This window comes from Phalacrocorax carbo, chromosome 6 (assembly GCF_963921805.1).
Source record: "Phalacrocorax carbo chromosome 6, bPhaCar2.1, whole genome shotgun sequence".
Classification (NCBI taxonomy): Eukaryota; Metazoa; Chordata; class Aves; order Suliformes; family Phalacrocoracidae; genus Phalacrocorax; species Phalacrocorax carbo.
The window spans coordinates 14,876,679-14,896,630 of record NC_087518.1 but is presented as its reverse complement, the minus strand read 5'-3'; the positions used below and the strand labels follow the sequence as shown (position 1 = coordinate 14,896,630).

At 35.9% G+C, this 19,952-nt stretch overlaps 1 protein-coding gene across 9 annotated transcripts in view; it reads right to left on the bottom strand.

Moving 5' to 3' along the window:
- DNAH12 (dynein axonemal heavy chain 12) overlaps window positions 1–19,952 on the bottom strand; it is a 76,859-nt gene that overhangs the window by 5,325 nt on the left and 51,582 nt on the right. For 5 of the 9 annotated variants that reach the window (XR_010373322.1, XM_064453846.1, XM_064453847.1 and 2 more), the window contains 20 exons: window positions 19,677–19,853; window positions 18,741–18,872; window positions 18,210–18,299; window positions 16,497–16,637; window positions 16,120–16,361; window positions 15,630–15,777; window positions 14,623–14,768; window positions 11,233–11,447; window positions 10,177–10,369; window positions 9,116–9,308; window positions 7,947–8,119; window positions 7,298–7,438; window positions 6,203–6,361; window positions 5,069–5,213; window positions 4,093–4,243; window positions 3,517–3,770; window positions 2,810–2,950; window positions 1,846–1,983; window positions 709–942; window positions 109–294 (listed from right to left, as the gene is read on the bottom strand). Coding sequence is in view for 6 of the 9 variants with exons in the window: in XM_064453846.1 (XP_064309916.1) it covers window positions 109–294; window positions 709–942; window positions 1,846–1,983; window positions 2,810–2,950; window positions 3,517–3,770; window positions 4,093–4,243; window positions 5,069–5,213; window positions 6,203–6,361; window positions 7,298–7,438; window positions 7,947–8,119; window positions 9,116–9,308; window positions 10,177–10,369; window positions 11,233–11,447; window positions 14,623–14,768; window positions 15,630–15,777; window positions 16,120–16,361; window positions 16,497–16,637; window positions 18,210–18,299; window positions 18,741–18,872; window positions 19,677–19,853 (3,399 nt within the window). In the remaining 3 variants the exon portion in view is untranslated. Of the gene's footprint in view, window positions 1–108; window positions 295–708; window positions 943–1,845; window positions 1,984–2,809; window positions 2,951–3,516; window positions 3,771–4,092; window positions 4,244–5,068; window positions 5,214–6,202; window positions 6,362–7,297; window positions 7,439–7,946; window positions 8,120–9,115; window positions 9,309–10,176; window positions 10,370–11,232; window positions 11,448–14,622; window positions 14,769–15,629; window positions 15,778–16,119; window positions 16,362–16,496; window positions 16,638–18,209; window positions 18,300–18,740; window positions 18,873–19,676; window positions 19,854–19,952 lie in introns of those variants that run through there. The other 4 variants (XR_010373323.1, XM_064453852.1, XM_064453849.1 and 1 more) reach the window with 4 other exon arrangements.

Genomic DNA, 19,952 nt, shown 5'->3' with positions numbered 1-19,952 from the left:
CCCAGCAGGTTCTTCCTCCAACATGAAATCAGTTTGACAGTGAAGATTCTAGTTAAAGAACTTCTGCTTTGTAAAAGATAAAATGGAGTCACTGCTATAATACAATACCTTGCTGAGAATATCATCTGCAATTTCATAGAGAGTATTGTCACCACCTCGAGAAGTTCCCTGAGTGCTGCCTCCTTGTGTTAAAAGCAGAGATTCAAAGAGGATCTTAGTTTGCTGAAGATCTTTTGAAATATCCACATTTTCATGCAAACCAAAAACCTCTGGTTGTTGACTAAAGGGAAGACTCTAAGACAAAATAAACAATAAACATCTGCATAAGTTAAAGCAGCATGCTAGGAATTAGATGCAAGCCTTCTCTAAGAAGTCAAATGAAAAACTGCCACTGACTTCAACTGAAGGTGGATAAGGACCTTAATGGTAGATATTTGCAGACAGTATTACTGGGGATAGAGCCATCACCTCACTTATAGAAAGCCATTTCCAAGGAATTCTTATCTATTCTAGGTCCTCCTGTCTACTTACCGATTCCCTCCCAGAGACATTCTAGATAATGGCTATGATCATACAAGGATTTAGGCAAGAAGCCAAGCACAGTTTAACGTGCTGCAAAACTACCTTTTTAATGCAGAGAAACCTTTAAGGATTGCTTTTTAGTGCATTATCATCATAACAGTTCAAAATCTCGTTGCTACTTTTTACCTTAATAAACTCAATGTAGTCCTCGTATGTGCCTTTTGGTGGAGCATAATAGTTGCCACTGGGAGAAAAAGCATAGTGAGGATTTTCAATTATATCTGGATTATAGAAGTCATCCAGCATTGTCAGCAGTAAACGTCTGTCCCAGTCATCTGTCACTCGACCTCCATAGTTGCACTCACCAGTTAGGTAAGACAGAGCTTCAAAAGGAACATGGCTATATTCATTTATGAATAACTGAAACAGAAGACATGAGTAATTCTAGAGACTTGAAATATCTGCAGAACAATAGTGTGGCCTACAGACTAAAGGTCTGGAAGCTACAGTGCATAAAAAGCTGCAGTTTAGTGAGTTTTCTCCTTAAGTGCTGGAAATCCAAATTCTGAAATATTTTTTCAGGTAAAATTACTGTTTAAAACAAAGAGGAGTTAGTAGTAAAAGCCTCTTATGAATATCCAAATTAGTAAGTCATCCAAGTCATTCTTGAATTATTTATAAGTGGATAGTTTTTCCAGTCTAAACTTTCTAGATGGACATTTTTCTGTGTAGTAAAGAAGTGTGCATTTCACATAATTTTTCTTCCAATCTTCAGAACCCTCTGATCTCTTTCATTAACTTCTTTATAACTTTTCCAGCTGTTCAGCCTCAGCTTCTATAATACACAGTTTTAACTCTGCTGACTTTTGTACACAGGACTTGCAGCAGGCTCAAGGTCAAGTAGCACTCAGCACTTCATTTTAGGGAAGGAGGATAGTTAACTAATGGTATACACATAAAAAACAAAATTCTGCTCCTAACCACAAAACATAGCAGGTGACTGTCACTGACATGATGTTACTTAAAATTGTCATATATAAGAGCTCATTGTGCTTTAATTTTTATTATACTCATATATACTCATTATATTCCATGTGTCTGTATGAATTTAAACCTCATGAAGAATAACTTTTTGTTTTATTCCATTTGTAATTTTGAAAAATATTTGTAATAGTATTGACATTCCTTGCCTTTGTAGCTGAACTGCAGTCATAAAAATCTATAAACATTTGATGTAACTTAAGTATAGTGCTCCTTTTTGACTATCAGCTCGTTCCTATGCTTTGCAAGATCAGAGTTAAAGGTAGCAATCGATGATCTTACTTGCAGCTGTCTGATACTGATTCGCAAGTCTGATTCATTAAATCCATATGGTATATTCCAACCAAGAGGCCCAAATTTTCTTCTCTCCTGAACAAGAGCATGGAAAAAACAAACTCCAAAGAGCAGTTTCTCCCATACCTTTGAGAAAAACAAAACAAAACAATATTATTAAATAGCTATATGCTCATGTTAGCCTGTAGCTTATATAGAGAACACACCATTTGATTACCGCTCTCCATCTAGGGTACAAATACAGGCAACTATTAAGTATGCTGTGTTTATTTGACTTGGGAACAAATATGCAAGCACATTCAGCTAGTTTCTCAAGTACCATTACACAAGATTTTTCTCTTCTTCCATGTAAAGGGCAGCTGACTTCATAAGAATTCAAATAGCAACAGATATTTACTTTTAAGGCTCATTAGACAAACATAAAATACAGATGTATTGTTTAATATAAGTCCTTAAATGCACCCACTTATACCTATGTATATTGATTACCATATTCATATCTCCAAGCAATCGCGCTGTTTTTCACCTCCTTCGCAAGTAATTATAGAATCTTAGAATGTCCCGAGTTGGAAGGGACCCACAAGTACCATCGAGTCCAGCTCCTGTCCCTGCACAGGACAACCCCAGAATTCACACCATGTCTCTGAGGGTGTTGTCCAAGCGCTTCTTGAATACCATCAGGCTTGGTGCCATGACTGCCTCCCTGGGGAGCCTGTTCCATGTGAAATCACCTAGCAGAGTAATTCTCAGCTAATCATCTTTATCATTGCAAAACCTAAACTCACAACCATAGTAAAAATTTTAGCTTATAATATTGACTGGACAGAAATCAGTATATTTGTGGGTAAAAAAAAAGCCAAACCAAAACAAAACACAAAACAAAAAAGAAACCCAACCCAAACAAACAAAAAAAACCCCAAAGAGTAAAACCGTCAAGAGATAGGCACATTACCAGCTCCTTTTCAGGGCATCCAGAGAAGAATGCAGGATCGGAAATAGGATCAGAAAGAAATGACTGCAGTAGGTTTAACCGGAGACCAGTAGGAGGTTCATTTGTCACCTTGACTCCATTCTGCAGAATGGTTACTGGAAACTAGAAATTAAAAAATGGCAAAACTGCATTCAGAAAGTGTGGAATAGATGCTATACCGTTATAACAGTGTATTATTACTCTGTGTTTGTTATATAAACAATTTTCTGTAAGAAATTACATTTTAAACATTAACAGCTTTAAAAATAAATTCTCAAAGGCATCAAGAATGTAAGACCTTGTTGTAAACAACCTATATTTTAAAATGTTTTCTTGGTGTTCAACACCTTATAAATAAAGTGCAAAATTAGATTTTTTAATTTATGCAAAACAAAACCTCAGTGACAGCATAAAAACTTCTTAATTATATATGCTGGCAAAATGCAGTTCCATTCACTAGTACACAAGCTATCCCACATCACAATATCAAAATATTACAAAGAAAGCTCGATATTACTCTGTTTATAATTTTTTAAAGTGTCCTTTCTTAATTAAATTCTCTCTTCAACAGCCTCATCATATTTCAGGGAAGTTTGATATTATCAGCTCATTCAGGGACAAGAATATTTCCTAAAAATATCATCAACTTTTCTTTTCCCCAAATACAGACTATTTGGCAATGCATGTACCTTTGGTGAAGGGTAACTAGTAAGCCAAAGTCTGAAGACTGGATGACATTTTTCACTGTTAAACTCCTCACATATTTTCTCCAGCACTGGCATCCAGGAGACAGCTAAATGACAATTTTGTAAACAAACCCAGGTTCCTTCTTCCATTGCTTTTTGAATCATTTTTGTAGCTATAGGTCCTTGTCCTTGTCCTAATGAGATGGACTGAAACTTATTTCCAACCATCTCTCTGTCATTTGCCAGTTTCAGGAGGCCTTGAACAGAAAGCGTAAGATTTTTAGCATTTCTTCATTAAAAAGGAGTTGTATCAGGAAAAAAAATATTTTAAAATGTTTATTACTACTTTATTAAAGTATACATACAACAAGATGGTTTGCTTTGATATACAGTGTGAAATTTATTCAGTTTAACATACCATTCCCATTTTTAGGGAGCACAGAATTTTACCAGTGTGGCATTATGCACTCAAATCTACTTGCACCAAGTGCAAATCCTCATCGTGTATTGAAGAGGAAATTCAGGTCCCTAATCTGAAAAGCTGTACTACGCTTTTGTTTTCTCTTTCCATATACTTACTAGACATGGGATCTGCTCCTGGAGACAGCACAAATATTAAAGGGATTGTAGAATTTGAATCTAAGTAACTTTTTGTTAGATCAAAAGGTGGTGGCTCTACAAATTTCTTCCCCAGTTTCTCAGTTACAAATGCTGTTATAGCTGGACCAATCTGGTAAAAAAGTAAATAAAAACCATTTACATAAATTCAACATAACTGCGTATTTGACAGCATCTTTTAGGTACCATGTATTAGTTAAATTCCTGAGCCGACAGACACCTCTCTTCTTTGCATGGAGTTGAAACCAGTCTTGCGGAATGCTTGAGAAGCAAAGTTTTTACCTCTTGTTGACACCCTCCCCCTTTTTTTCCTTACAAGAGGAATAATTATGCTTTTAGAAAATAAAAAATAACATACCTCATACCAACAATATTAAATTACATTAAAGCTTTAATTCAGGCTTTACCTGATGTGGAGAACCAGCACATTCCCCTTTAGTAAATATTAATCTAATTATTTTTAATTAATTCTAAGGCGCCATTGCAATATGTACTTTAAATCCTAACATTTATTGTTCCTAATACAATTTGCTAGGTGCACCAAAGGCAGAATGTGTTAACAGTTTGCCTTGGCTGTTCAAATAAATACATTTGATCTCTCTTTGCCTTCGAACCCTTTGTAAAAGAGCTCATGGTATTGCTGTGTATTTTTCAGGCCAACACACCCTGCTCTCGAGTATGTAACAGACTCAACATGGACAAGCACTTGAAGAAAACTAGAACAATGAGTATACTCTGAAAGATGCATTAAAGCATGTCAGACAAAAGATCTTAGCTGATACATGTGGTGTTTGTATTGCTCAACTGAAAAATAAGAATATAATTTATTTTCTTAATAAAGTATGATGAAAAATAAATTAGTTATTTTAACAAGCAGTGCAAACAATGCTACAAGACATGGAACAGTCTACAAACATTTGATAATAGATCATTTTACCTTGTCTGGTCTTAAGCACCGAAGAATTATAATCTTTTGTAATTCATTTAACCTATAATTCAATTGTTCTGGTAATGGAAAGCTTTGTGGCTCTTTGCTGTCATAGATTTTTTTCCATTCACCTATATTTTCAGAGATATGACTCCTGGAGAAAAAAAAGCACTTACAATTACTGTAAATACCTGGAGTCTTTTCTGATGTTTATCAAAATTACACTCAACATCCACATTGGCAAATAATTCTACAGTTGAGCTTCTCCACACTGAAAAGTGAAAAATCTTTTCCCACCATGCTCTTGCAGACATGTGAGACTCCACCTGAAAGGTTCTGAGCTGACAATTAGTTCTGCTTATTCCTCCAGCCAGCACTGCTTGGACCTTCATAGGTCTGGCTGAATTTTCTGCCTCTCATATTTCAGGAAAACTTCACTCTTTAACTGAAGAGGATTACCAGGAAATCCAACCAGGGGAAAAAAAAAGTCCTTCATGCAACACGCAGAATGCATCCTCTGCAATGGGACAACTCTCAGACTATTTAAAGGCTGGATCATCATCCACGTTACTACTAAGACACCTAAGGAGGAGAAATACAGAACAGCCCCAGACAATTTCTTTTAACAGAGCAGTGTTTCTGCAGTCAGACACAAATCCTCCAAATATTTGGGTTCTGTCAGCTATTTATATGCAAGACTTGTATAGCCATGCTGGCTTCAGAATTTAGGGTTAAATTCTATTTAACTCCAGGGCGAAATTTTCCTGATTTCAAGAGATGAGATTTTACCAGAAAAATTCCTCCTCCAGCATCACTGCAGTGGAATTTTCGACATATACTTCCTTTGGCCTCCACTGACCCTCTTGAAACACTGTTCCTCTATGATGGAGACATTCCAAAAGAAAAGTTTCTTTAGGGAACGCCTTAAATAATTTAGGAAAATAAAGTAAATAATATTATAATTAGAGATCTGTTTGACTTATTTAAGTGAAGCAAACATAATCATGTAAAAAGGGGCTGGTTTCACCATGTTGGCATTCTGGCACTGGTTTGGAAAACGTATAGGGGACATTTCTTTCACCGTGTTACACATGTTTTGGCCCTAAACAATTAAGGCTAGTTCACATCAACATTTTAGTATACCTCAGTCCTTTCAAAGCTGGGATTTCACTTGCACGACATAATTCATCCCAACTCTTCTCTGGTAGCCAAGAAGGATCTGGATTCTTGTACTTATTCCTGAGACCTACACCCCCAGTTAGTAAGAACATAAACTCTTGATGTTTTATTTCATTTTTAGCCCTATATTTAAAAAAAAAAGGATATTATTCAGTTATTGAGATAAAATTTTACATAATATAGAGTTGTTTAAAATTAATTACACTTCACTGTCATTTAGTAATACTTCTATTGCAGTAACAGCTGAGATCAGATCTCAGTATTCTATATAGTTAAAAAACTGTATAGTAAAAATGACTGATTAAGACTATAGTAAGGTTTTCAAGAGGTAAATGGTTTATATCTACTTATTTGTTTTTAAAAAGTGTAATTATTCCTGATTTTTAAAGGCTTCAAAGAAAATAATGGGTTCTGGAAATACAGTAGCCTTACAAATGGGCCCAGCAAGAATGCTCCATATACAGATGTGTATACATCATAGCTAAGTAAGTATACACATTATGGTGACTGTGCAATTTTGAACTTATCTTTCCTTTCACAATGTATTCACACATAATTACAAAAACCCACAGCAAGACAAAACTAAAAAGCCGGTGGAAGAGAGAAGACTGAGATCTCATGATGTAAGCAAAAGGATAAAAAAGAAGAGATAAATTAAAAACAAAGACAAAAGCCTAGAAGTTGTTGGGATGGCACATTACTGTCTTAGATGCCTTTCTAAAATGTTTTCTTAAACAATAGCAATTGTTCTTGACATAAGGATGCTATGTAGCATGGTCCTTTAAAGGGAGTGAAAGATATATCATTGACAAAACCATTGGTTTAAATTAGCATAGGAACATTCTTTTCATAATGTGTCCAGCCACAGTGATACATGCACTCACATACTCTTACACTTGTAAATATTATCAGTATTAGAAAACCTAAAACATCCATGACCTTACTCCAAAGGCTTTATTATCTGTATGTAAAAGAACATACTATCTCATCAATACCTTTTTCCATTATAAGAAAATAAATCGTTTCTGTTACTAAGAGACTTCACAAAAATGAGCTTACATGAGAAGATTACAACATAGCAAAAAGGAGAAGAGCAGCTTGTCCTTTTCAAACAGTGAACGACACACATTGCAATACAAATTGTATGTGAAGTGGTCATTCAGATATCGAAGTCGCTTCTCCAAATTTTTGGATTTGTTACTAAAAAGAAAAGAAGTGAGAAACTCAGACTTCACATTTAATAACTTAGGCAATCAGTTAAGATATCTAAATTTATTTAAGCTTGCAGTGAAATTATATTAGACACTCATGCTCCACAAATGACTTAGATGTCCATTTCCTCATAATTTCAATCACACTCCATGTTTTACAGCTCTTCTAAAAGTCCCGAGTAAAATAGTGAACTGAAATCAATTTGTCACAGTTAGGGGGTGGCACTCAGTGTTCATAATGGAGCCTAGTTCAGAACCTGACTTCACCCTTTCTATAAGTCACATTCTTAAAAATACTTAAATAAAGCACATGGTAACAGCTCATGATTTGCTCAAACAGTAACTAAAAAGAGCATTTACTTCATTAACAAATCATATTTTGTTTCAAAAGCCTGCATTTAATGAGGGATAAGTGGTAAATGGTTTCAAAATGGAGAGATCCATTCATAAGATGAGACTGAAAACACCTTATTTTACACCAGAAAGACTGTATTTACCTATCATGAATAGAGTTGATGAAGAGGTTGACAAACCAACTAAGGGAGTACTGGTACATGGGATCAATGTTTGCCAAGTCTGCAATACTAAAGAAGAGCACCGATGAATGCTTTGCAATAGGTCGATAGCATTCTCGAGATTCGGCTATTTTAAGTTCCGTTTTCTCTGCAATCTAAATATCAATAGTAGTGAATAAAGAAAAGCTTTCAATATTCTTTGTACAAAAATATTTCTACTTAGTAACATCATTAAAATAGTTCTATACAGCACTTTATAATTAGTTAGACAACTAACCAGAGTTAGACAACTTTTATGTTCTAGAAGGCACAATGACAGCAGGTAATGAGTACACTAGGTAAAATGTGTACTTGCCCCTAACATAGTACTGCCTGATCTACTTACCTATGCTACAGGATACAACAGTCAAAACAAAGGACAAAGGAGGCACAACAGTTTTGCTGAATCATTTAGCATCAAAAGTATCAATCTACCTCTGCAATATTCAACAATATGACTGATTTCAGACTGGTTATGTATTTAAACTCTATTTATTCTCCTGTAAATCAGCTTTATACAAAACAATACTTTGAATATAAAAAGGTTTTTGAGAATTTGACCATCAGACAAATTCGGAGATTACATTTGATAGTCATTAACAAATAGCAGTAAGCCTAATCAGCTTAAAGAAAACACTAATATTTTATTTCTGTTAAGTCTACAGTAATTAAAAAAAAAGTTAAAAAACCCCTTTATTCTCTCACCAATGTTATTTAGCTCTCACTGACTTCAGTTGGTCTTTTATGCACAAAGTATAACAAAAGAACCTGTGCTTCTGTAACTATATTAGTCACCCACATTCTTATTTCTGTTGTTTAAAAAAATTAATTCCTTCCTTTATCTTAACATGTCACCTTAACTTCAGAATGTATTACTTTTCACTCAGTCTTTATAGATAGATACACATTCTTTAAAACATTTTAAATTAAAGGCTGACTAAACTATCAGTGAAGATTATAGAATGGATCCAATTTTACTTCTCTTCACATTTCACACGTACAGAATTTCCTCCTTATGCTTTGCATCTAATTCACAGTCCGTCTGCCAGCTGCAAATTTTAACATCTAATTTCTATGCATTGTTAAGGAAAGCACACATACACATTCCTTACCTGCTGTTTTTTTGTGATCTCATTAGCCATTATTTTAGCAGAATCCAAGACCTGGATAGCAGTCTTGTCCTCCAGAATATTTCCTTCAGATGAATGTAAGGTTTCTAAAATCTTCTTCTCAATTTCTTTTAGATGCTTTTTATTGGCTGCAGACTGAAGGATGAGAGCATTTCTTTCCTCTTCTAACTCTGGTCTAATGAAGAAAAATACTCTATGTTTGTTGTATACAAAACCAGTCAATGCTCACCTTCACTGACTGTAAAGGAAGGTCATGAAGATGACTCCCTCTTCCTACAATAAATATTTGTCAATACTCTCTTAAGTCTAAGTAGTTGTTACTGTTCAGCATGTATTTATAATTCTGAGTATGGATTTCTTTGCATAACTTTAGTCCAGTATTTGGAAATAACAGACTAAACTTTAACATCTTAGCATTTTGCAAATGTCAGCGCAACCTAGTTTCCTTTTTTATATCCCTGCTGCCTGAAAAAAACACCATGTAATATGCGGAATAAGTTTACTGCTGGAAACACTTTCTTAGCAGAGTTTAGCCCAAGTGCATAGACATTTCCATACAACCCAGATATTGCTTCTCTGTATCTCTGTGAGGGTTCACATAAGACCCATAATCAGTTTCAGAGGTACCGTGCATTTATTTAATATGAAATTAAAACTAAATCATCATAATTCTGCATCCTTGTCTGGCAGCTCAGCCGCATTGCAAAAACCACAATAATGATATAAACTTCAAATAATATTTACATAGTTTTCTAACTTTCAAGGAATATTTCAGGACAAAATTGCCATGAAAACACGATGATTTTACATCTGCTATTTTAATTAACTTGTGAACACTTACCCACAGTAAACACGACAATCTGTCTCCCTGACAAACTTTTTAGTTATGAAAACTAGAAAACCAACTTTTTTCTTTTAAAGCCATTACTGAGCAACATTTAGACCATGTAACATTCACTTTGCTTTACAATAAATTAATCTCGTTTCCTTGGAATTGTGCCATAAAAATATTTAATGGCTATTTGCCATAAAGAGTGACTTACCTCTCTCTTGCTACGACAATACCTAGCAATTGGTCTTCAAGTCCCTCTGGTGTTATCATAAAATTGAGTAAAGAAACTTTTGTAGCAAGTTCAGGCATATAATGTGGATTTCTCAGTTTTGTGGTAATAAAAAACTTGAAATCACTGGAATACTCAATAATGGTCTCACCAAGCCTGATACACTCCATGCCTCCTAAAGTTAAGAAAACCATTACCTACTTCAGTTAGTTACAGAAAAAAGTTATTTTTGTGATTAAATAGAAGCAGATTTCTTTTCAGTTACACATTTCCTGAAAAGTAAAAATACATAAATAAATAACTCTGCTACACTTCAGTGAGGCCACATTTTACTCTTAGCAGATGAAACTGAGTCAATCCAATTACTACTATACTTTCAATGTGCATATTCAATACTGGAGACGGTTACAGAGTGCCATGGAATTATTCTTAAATATTCTTAAATATTATATTCTCACAGACTACTCTTTCCTTGAATTACCTACCTGAAATAGGAAACTTTTTTTTTTAATGAACGTGAAAACCAACATAAGAAGGAAGGAAAAAGTATGTGTTTATCTGCATTTTTCTCTCTTTTTTTTTTTTTCCAGGAGGAAAAGAAAGAAAAGTTGAAAACTAAATTCATAGCTACTTAGCAAGTTCCAGAGAAACACAGGAAAATTGTGCCTTAAGCAAAATGCCTTGACAGCTTTTCTAGATTTGTGCAAAATTTTGTAAATATTACTATTAGACTAAGAGATATGAAAATGAAAAAGCAAAATTTCATTTACAATCTTCCCTTTGCGGAGTCAAGTGTCTTTATTTAGTCTCCTGTAGTGACACGGTGAAGGTTTTCACATAAAACCACTATCAAGTGATATATGACTGACATTTATTAGAAAAATAAAATAAAACTTCAGGCTGTTGTGAAATTACCTTCCTCTTACCACAGGCAGCAGTAAACCAGACAGTAGTAAGAAAAACATCAGACAGTACCATAGACTATAAGATTAACACCAATGTAATGTACTTCAGGGTTCATAATTAATTTTGCTGTACCTTGTTTAAAAGTCTGTTTAAGTAGCAGAGGTTCAAGTGATGGGTCTAGTTCTTCTCCAACATTTTCTAGCAGAAGTGGAGTTCCAAACTGAATGCAGTTCTCCACGGTTCTCATGTAATCTGTGTCACTGAGCTTGATAACATTCAGGTGGTTTTCCTTCTCAAAATTCTTCACCCATTTATTTGCTTGACCTTGAGGATCAATCATTAATGGCCTAGAACATACAAGACAGTTTTCTCAGTGCTTGCAGTTTTTAAAAATTTCAAATTATTTAAACTATTTCATAATGTTTCTGTGTCAGACTATCACGGTGAAAGTGATACAGTTTTGATTCTGTTATTTAAAGAGATCAATGACAAACAGATGCATAGGTGTTTTATCATAATTTAAAAAGTAAAACCAAAAAATAGTTTTAAAAGTTGCAAAAAAATGTTCACAATATTTTTCATAAATACACCAGAAAGCAGAATTCTTGTAAAATCTTGTTCTGCCTCTCCCCTGGAATTCTCATTATTTAGAATTTATTTATTTTTACAAATTTTGAGTAATATATTTTTTCACTTAAAAAAATAAAAATCATCAGTCAGATGCAATTTAAATCTGGGATGTTGATATATCAGCTAGTATAAGACAGGACACGTAAGCTGGGCACAGAAAGGTGACAATATTTTAATTTGCTTCAACAGATTTGTCCCCCTTTGCACTTGCTGATTTCATCTATATGTATGTATTTTAATGTCAGGCATGAATGATATCAAACACCTCCTCTAACTGCACCGTCAGAGAACTAAGCAACATTCTAAAAATTGAATTACACACTGTAATCTGAATGTGATCTGAATCTATCACAAAGACTAATTCTCAAGAGAACACATCACAAGATTACCACTGAAAAGTTTTATAATCTTTTATTTCTACTGGGTGCAGATTATTTCCAGACAGTTATCACAAGTTTTCATATAATGTAATAGGTATCTTCCTTGAAATAACATTTCCGTTGGAATAATTAAAAAAAAAAGTTGTTAGCGACCATGATATGATTGAGTTCTCAATTCTTCGTGAAGTAAGAAGGGGAGTCAGCAGAACCACTACCATGGACTTCTGGAGGGCAATGCCTGTTCAGGGCACTGGTTGGGAGAGTCCCTTGGGAGGATGTCCTGAAGGGCAAAGGAGTCCAGGAAGGCTGGGCTTTCTTCAGGAAGGACTGGTGGGGAAGATGATTAGCCTGGCTGAACAGGGAGCTTCTCCTGACACTCAGGAAAAAAAGGAGTGTCTACCATTTTTGGAAGAAGGGGCAGGTAACACAAGAAGAGTACAGGGATCTTGTTAGGTCTTGCAGAGAGAAAATAAGGCAAGCAAAAGCCCAGCTAGAACTCAGCCTGGCCACTGCTAAGGAATAACAAAAAATGTTTTTACAAATAAATTAACAACAAAAAGAGAACCAAGGGAAACTTCCATCCTCTATTGGACACGGAGGGGAACATTGCTACTGAGGATGAGGAAAAGGCTGAGGTACTAAATGCCTTCTTTGCCTCATCCTTTAACCATCAGAGCAGTTATCCCCAGGGTATTCAGCCCCCTGAGCTGGAAGGCAGGGATAGGGAGAGGAATAAAGCCCCCACAATCCAGGAGGAAGCAGTTTACTACCTGCTGCTCCACCTGGACTCTCACAAGTCTACAGGGCCAGATGGGATCCACCCAAGAGTACTGGTGTAGCTGGCAGAGGAGCTTACCCAAGCCACCCTCCACCATTTATCAGCAATCCTGGTTAACAGGGGAGGTCCCAGGTGACTGGAGGCTTGGGTAAAACACCAGCTGGAAGTGCCGAGACCAGAAAGTTGTAGTGAACGGAGCTAAATCCGATTGGTTGCTGGTCACAAGTGGGGTTCCCCAGGGCTCAGTGTTGGGGCCAGTCTTGTTTAATATCTTTATCAATGACCTGGACGAGGGGATTGAATGCACCCTCAGGAATTTTGCAGGTGACACCAAGTTGGGTGGGAGTGTTGATCTGCTTGAGGGTATGAAGGCTCTGCAGAGGGACCTGGACAGGCTGGATTGATGGGCTGAGACCAACTGTATGAGGTTTAACAAGGCCAAGTGCTGGGTCTTGCACTTGGGTCACAACAACCCCATGCAACTCTACAGGCTTCGGGAGGAGTGGCTGGAAAGCTGCGCAGCAGAGAAAGACCTGGGGATGTTGACTGACAGCTGGCTGACCATGAGCTGGCAGTGTACCCAAGTGGCCGAGAAGGCCAACAGCATCTTGGGTTGTATCAGGAATAGTGTGGCCAGCAGGAGTAGGGAAGTGATCGTGCCCCTGTATTCAGCACTGGTGAGGCCTCACCTCAAATATTGTGTTCAGTTTTGGGCCCCTCAGTGCAAGGAGGACATGGAGGTGCTGGAGCATGTCCAGAGAAGGGCAACAAAGCTGGTGAAGGGTCTGGAGAGCAATTCTTGTGAGGAGCGGCTGAGGGAACTGGGGTTGTTTAGTCTGGAGAAGAGGAGGCTGAGGGGAGACCTTATCGCTCTCTACAACTACCTGAAAGGAGGTTGTAGTGAGGTGGGGGTCAGTCTCTTCTCCCCAGTAACAAGCAATAGGATGAGAAGAAACAGCCTCAAGCTGAGCTAGGGGAAGTTTAGGTTGGATATTAGAAAAAATTTCTTCACTGAAAGAGTGGTTAGGCATTGGAACAGGCTGCCCAGGGAGGTGGTAGAATCCCCATCCCTGGAGGTATTTGAAACACGTGTAGATGTGGCACTTCAGGGCATGGTTTAGGAAGCATGGTAGCATCAGATTAATGGTTGAACTTGATGATCCTAGAGGTCTTTTCCAACATTAATGATTCTATGATGAAAGGTTGTAAAGGAATCCTTTATACAGATGTGAGTTTCACACACAGTAAGTATCTATAAAACAAAAATGTCATCTGATAGCCTTAAAACTGTAAGAACCTGAAGTGGACTGTGGTATCTGGACCCTGCAACTTGCATAACCTAAATCCTATCATTAAACACAAAGAATGAGGATTTCTGTGCAGTTCTGAAACTGATTCTTACAAATGCTTTATTAGCCAGTAATAGGAAAACAAGGTAAAAAAATATTTTAAAAATCAAACAAAAACCCAAACCAAACAAACAAAAAACCCAAACAACCCAACTTTATCCAAGAGCACTGCATTTCCTGAAAGGAAAGCTTTCAAGTAACTACATACACTAATCTCTCAAGTGTTATACCTCTAAAATTTCACAGGAGCTGGATATAGATTCCACTCATGCTTTCAATTACATTGTCTCTACAGAAGATACATTGTCTCTATATAGTTAGTTGGCTTTTTTGTTAAAAGTGAAAACTTGATTGGATTTGAAAATGAAACCTTTTTGTCACCTACCAACGTCTTGAATTGTCAACAATGACCCCATTGTCTACAGAAAATATATCAGTTGGCAAACCAGCAATATTCCAGGCTCTTATTTTTATTGGGTCACCAAGAGTCTTACTCAAAGAGAAATTCTCAGAACAAGGGATATTTTTCTCCTGGAAAAAAAAAAACAAACAAACAAAAAAAAACCCCATTTATCCTTATTACATGTTTCTTTACATCTTTTATTAAATGTCACTTCAATCCAAAGTGAAAATGTGCATTTCTTTTTAAGGGTTTTAAACAGGTCAAGTAGATTTAAGAATTGTGGGAAAAATAAAATCATAGTTTCTATATTTCCCCACTGAATATTTATTCTCTCTCCAAACTTTGTAGGATTTGTCAAGTTTTTTGTACATTCTAAATGTGGGGGGTGCTGTTACAGAAAGTTATGACAATGCATTACCTTAAGGAACTCACACACAGTTAGAAATCATCTAATGACTACATCTTCCATTAACTCAATACAGCAATCCAATGCTGATTTGTTACTGTTTAATGTCACAGTCACAATCAGTGACTTCAGATCACTTGATTTATGAATTATGGCATTAGTATAAGCATGTTGGAACTGTCCCTTTGCAAACAGCCTAATCAACCATTTAATTAACATATGCATATGTGACAGCGTAAGTTATGTATAATGTAAAAAAATTTCTATAATAACTGCATTTTCAAGTTAATTCTTTCATTTAAAGGGAAAATAGAGAAAATCCTGAGATTTTATTTAAGTAATAATCAAGACTTACAAAGTCAATGATGTGCTCTCGTTTCTGATATGCTACTTTAAGTCTAGAGTAAATTCACTGATTTAATTAAATTCAAGTTTACAGAATACTGGATCAGCAGAATTTATCCCATTGATCTTAATGAGTTTTACTAGGCTAATATTAATAGACAAAAAGGGATTTTTGAAGCCTTCTGCAGTGGTCTGAAAAAAAGCAAACACTTATTTAAATCTAAGATAACCTTCTAACCTTGCACAGTTTGCTCCAATCTTTGGTACATTCTAGGCGAAATGCAGCAGTAAAAGCTCCCAGATATGCTATCACACCAGCTGATATCAGAACATCTCCTGTCAAGTTATCGTATGTGTCTTGAAGATCATTTGCAGCATTATTCCACCTATGACAAGCAGAATATATAGAAAAAAAAAACGGTGCTGCAACCTCCACATTAATGGTGTTGAAGACAAAAATCAGCCTTTTTTGGTGATGTTTATCTTAATTTCAGGTGGAGAAAAAGGACACTGTGTTTGTGTATTTTATTCTAATTTTTTAAAGCCTCCGCAATTTTTCCTATGTTGCTGCCCACATTCTTACATTACAATTACAAATCTTTCAAGGGCCCAGACTGTTACACTCTTCAGCAGTACAGCCCTCAGCCAGAGATACACCTCAGAGAACTGCAATTCAAATTCTGTTTCTAAAATAGCTGTTATAGCTGACATTTGAACTTTAACCTGACCTTGATTTCTCTCCACCGAGGCCTCCAATCAACTTCTCTGCTCGTTCTAGTTTTTTAGCACACAGATCAACCTGGAATTCTAAACGAGCCTTTTCTTCGGTTTTTTCAGTGAAGGTTTGTTCCAAAGCAGCCAAATGATTTTCAACTGCTGCAAGTTCTTCTCTCTTCTGATTCAAGAGTGTCAGTGTCTCTGCTAAGGACTGCTGTGCCTCTTTTAAACGATCTTTCTTGGGTGCAACCACCTATTCAATTACAAAAAATACACAAACGCTTGAAGCACATTTTTGTAACTTTATTATTTAATACTATGCTTAGAGTGAATATACCAAGCAAAGGAAAGATTTCATAGCACTGAGGGACTAGGATTAAAAACGCACCTTTGCAACCCTGTCATAAACCTCCATTGCCATAATCCATTTACATAAACCCTCTGCTGCCGAGGAAGCTTTAGCCACCTTTTGTGGATCAAACTCAGGATTAGTCAAATATTCAGCCCGAATCTTCTGCATGACAGCTGCCTGGATAACAAAAGCATTATAGCCCATCAAAGTCTTGTGGCTGACACTTTAAAATTATACTGATTGACTGCTATTTCTCTACACAATGAAATAGGAAAGAACTACTTAGTATTAATTGTGGTAGAAACCACTACGCATTTGTTTCTTTTTATTTTCCTATCAGGCTTTGTAATATTTTCCTGTTTGCATCCTAATCCTATCCTTATCCTTTATAATCATGCATTTGGTATGTTTTCCATGCAGCAGCTACCTAAGTGCTGAGAGCATTACAGTCACATAGAAGCCTTACTTTATGCTGTGCCTTGTGCAAAACATGCTAATTTCATTATTTGCTATCTTTTCTCAGACACAACTGTAGGGGATCATTATAAAAACATATTTCTACTAATGTAAGATGATGTCTAAATGAATTACATTACTTGTGCCTACTTTTGGGGACCAGTATTACAAAGGCAAAGCATATTCATTTTCCACTGAATTAGGAAAACACCAAGAATCACATTTTCAGAGAGTAAGATCTCTGGGGGAGGTGGTAATATGTTAAATTACAGTTATATAGCTGTATATTTCCGCATTTATTATGTATCTTCTAGTATACTTAAAATATTACCCTTTTTGTCCTCATTCATTCAATCAAAATAACACCATTAGAAACAGCTATTAAGAACAACAACAATGTGGGCAGTTATTTAAAAATAGAAAAAAGTTTATAATGCCAGAGTAATTGATTTAGAAAAACTAGTAAAAAGGCATAGAAAGGTTGGACAGATATCCATGTTCCCTGGTTCCACAAAACCAAAAAAAGCCAAACAAACAATCCACCAACCAAATCCCAAACCAGAATACATTACATGAGGCTAAAAGGACCCAGGTTCAGAAGAAACAGGAGATAGCTCTTCATACCACTTAAAGCCTTGTAAATGCCTTGTAAAAAGATCTTGTAGATATAAAAAATTTACATGGGCTTAAGAGGACTAGAACACTTACAGAAGAGAGATGCACTGAAAGCTACTAAACACAGAGAAAACACAGCCACATCTAGCTTTGGAAGTCCTTAATTTAAAGTGCTGGAGGCTGGAAAAATATCATATATACTATTTCTACTCCTTCCAAGGCACCTGCTTATGGCCATTTTTGGACACAGGATAATGGACAGGACAGACTTCTCACTCTGATAGCTTTTTTTTGTGTTCTTTTTACCTTCTGATGAGATATCACCTATAAATTGCAAAGTTAGAAACATTTGTGCACAGAATGACGTTTCATTCAAATAGAAGACAGGCTGTATAGAAGCCTTAGACATTCCCAAAGGGAATTATAAAACCTTCTGAAATGGATCTTAGAAGGTTCAGCCTGAGGAATTTTGACTCACTTGCCGTGAGTCATCCTTGACCATACTCATCCTATGGAGATACCCCATCACATTGTAAAGATCCTTGGTCATAACAAAAGTTGACTAACTCGGGACAAGTGGGGCCTCTGATATAGTATTTTCTAATTTTTATTTTTTTTTCCCCTGCAAGAAAGTGTCCACATGGTAAAAATCTCTGAAAAATTAGACAGAAATCTTACTGGAATATTGTCCTTGTCATACTCTTTCAAATCCTTTAAGAAATTCATGTCACCAAGCAGTTTCTTGCTTGGAGCCCAATAATCCAAAATCTACAAAACACAGTAGGAAATATATTTTCAAGCTTTAAAACAAACACACAAACAAAAAATGACAAATCTTTTTAAATTAAAACTCATGCATATTTAATACTGATGACCTCATATCTCCTTGAGACATCAATAAAGGAGAAAGTCTATCAGGTCAAACATTTCGCCCAAACCATACCTAAAGCCAAAAACTGAACAGTGTCTCAGGGAAGTTACATATTATCTATTATCTATAGACAAGTCAAGCAAATTAAATGTGTTCTCTTTGCACATTACAAAACTTAGAAAATTTGGAATTCTGGAAGCATTCAGTAAAATAATGGATGAAGGCTGTAATTACTTGCCTACTTTAGTGGACCTTGAGTGATCTTGTTTACCGAACAAGTGCTCTGCGTTGAGAACATGAATTAAACTTTTATTTGAAACTATTTTCTGCCATTTTACCTTGCCTCCAGACCCTGAATGATCTGCAATTTTTTCAGGTTTTATGTCTTTCATGACACAGACAGCAGCCATGACAAGTTTGACACCAGACGGAGGATTTTTCATTGATTTGACGATTGATATATCAGAAGGCTAAAATAAAAAAAAAATCACATTTTATAAAATTATGACAGATGTCCTGCCTTTCTCACCACTAAGATAAATGAACTAACAGAAAAAAAAAGGGGAATTACACCACTATTACCAATAAACGTAATTATAGAGTACTTTTAGAAGGGATGATACAGTGTTAGCAGGACTATTCACAGTATCCATCCATGTATCCTATGCAGGGGAAATAAAAATGAAATAAAGTAACTGTAAACTAAGTTACTAAGTAACTGTAAACTAATGATTAATTAAGCGTATGTTCTAAGAAGTCCAGGTCAGAATAATTTTTGATCCACTTTCATAAGTGTCATCTAAGATTTCCCATATACTTCATAACTCCTACTGTACTGAATTCCTGCAGGACTTTCTCAACAACACTGTTTTCAGATCATGTGTGAGTCATGGACAAGGACAAAACCTTTAAACCAAGCATCTAGATAATTCTTAGTCATAAACAAATACCATGTTACACACTAGTCGCCAACATTAACTTAGCTGAAAGAGGAAATTCAGGTGATACCACTGCTGGTGACTTCAGGTTTTGGTTACTTTTCCCACGAGTGGGCTTTCTTGCAAATAAGGAATTTTTTAAATGCACCCACCCCATTGTATTCTGAGTACATGAAGAGGAAATATACTGAACAGTGGTCCTCTCCTCTGCCAAAACTGAAGAAACTTAACACTTTTCAAATTCTTTTCATCTTAGTGCATTCTTTCCCAAATAAATGCAAGAGCTTTGTCATGTTAAGTAACTCTTTCAAATGCCAAAAGCTTAGACGAGCTTGCCTTCAAAGTGTCAAGAGCATCCAGTGCAGCCTCCAGGGCTGGAATCACCTCTGCCAGGTCTCTCTCACATTCATTTTTCAATGTCTGAGCTTCTTCAGCTTTTTCTGTAGCAATTTCTTCATCTACTTTTACAGTTGTTCTTTTTTGTTCTACTTCTGCAGATTCTATTTCTATAGTCTAAGGAAAAACACATTGCTGAGTTTCCTATTGAGCAGTGAATCATCAAATAAACTGAAATTACCTAGTATAGCACTTACAGAATACTGTAAAACATAA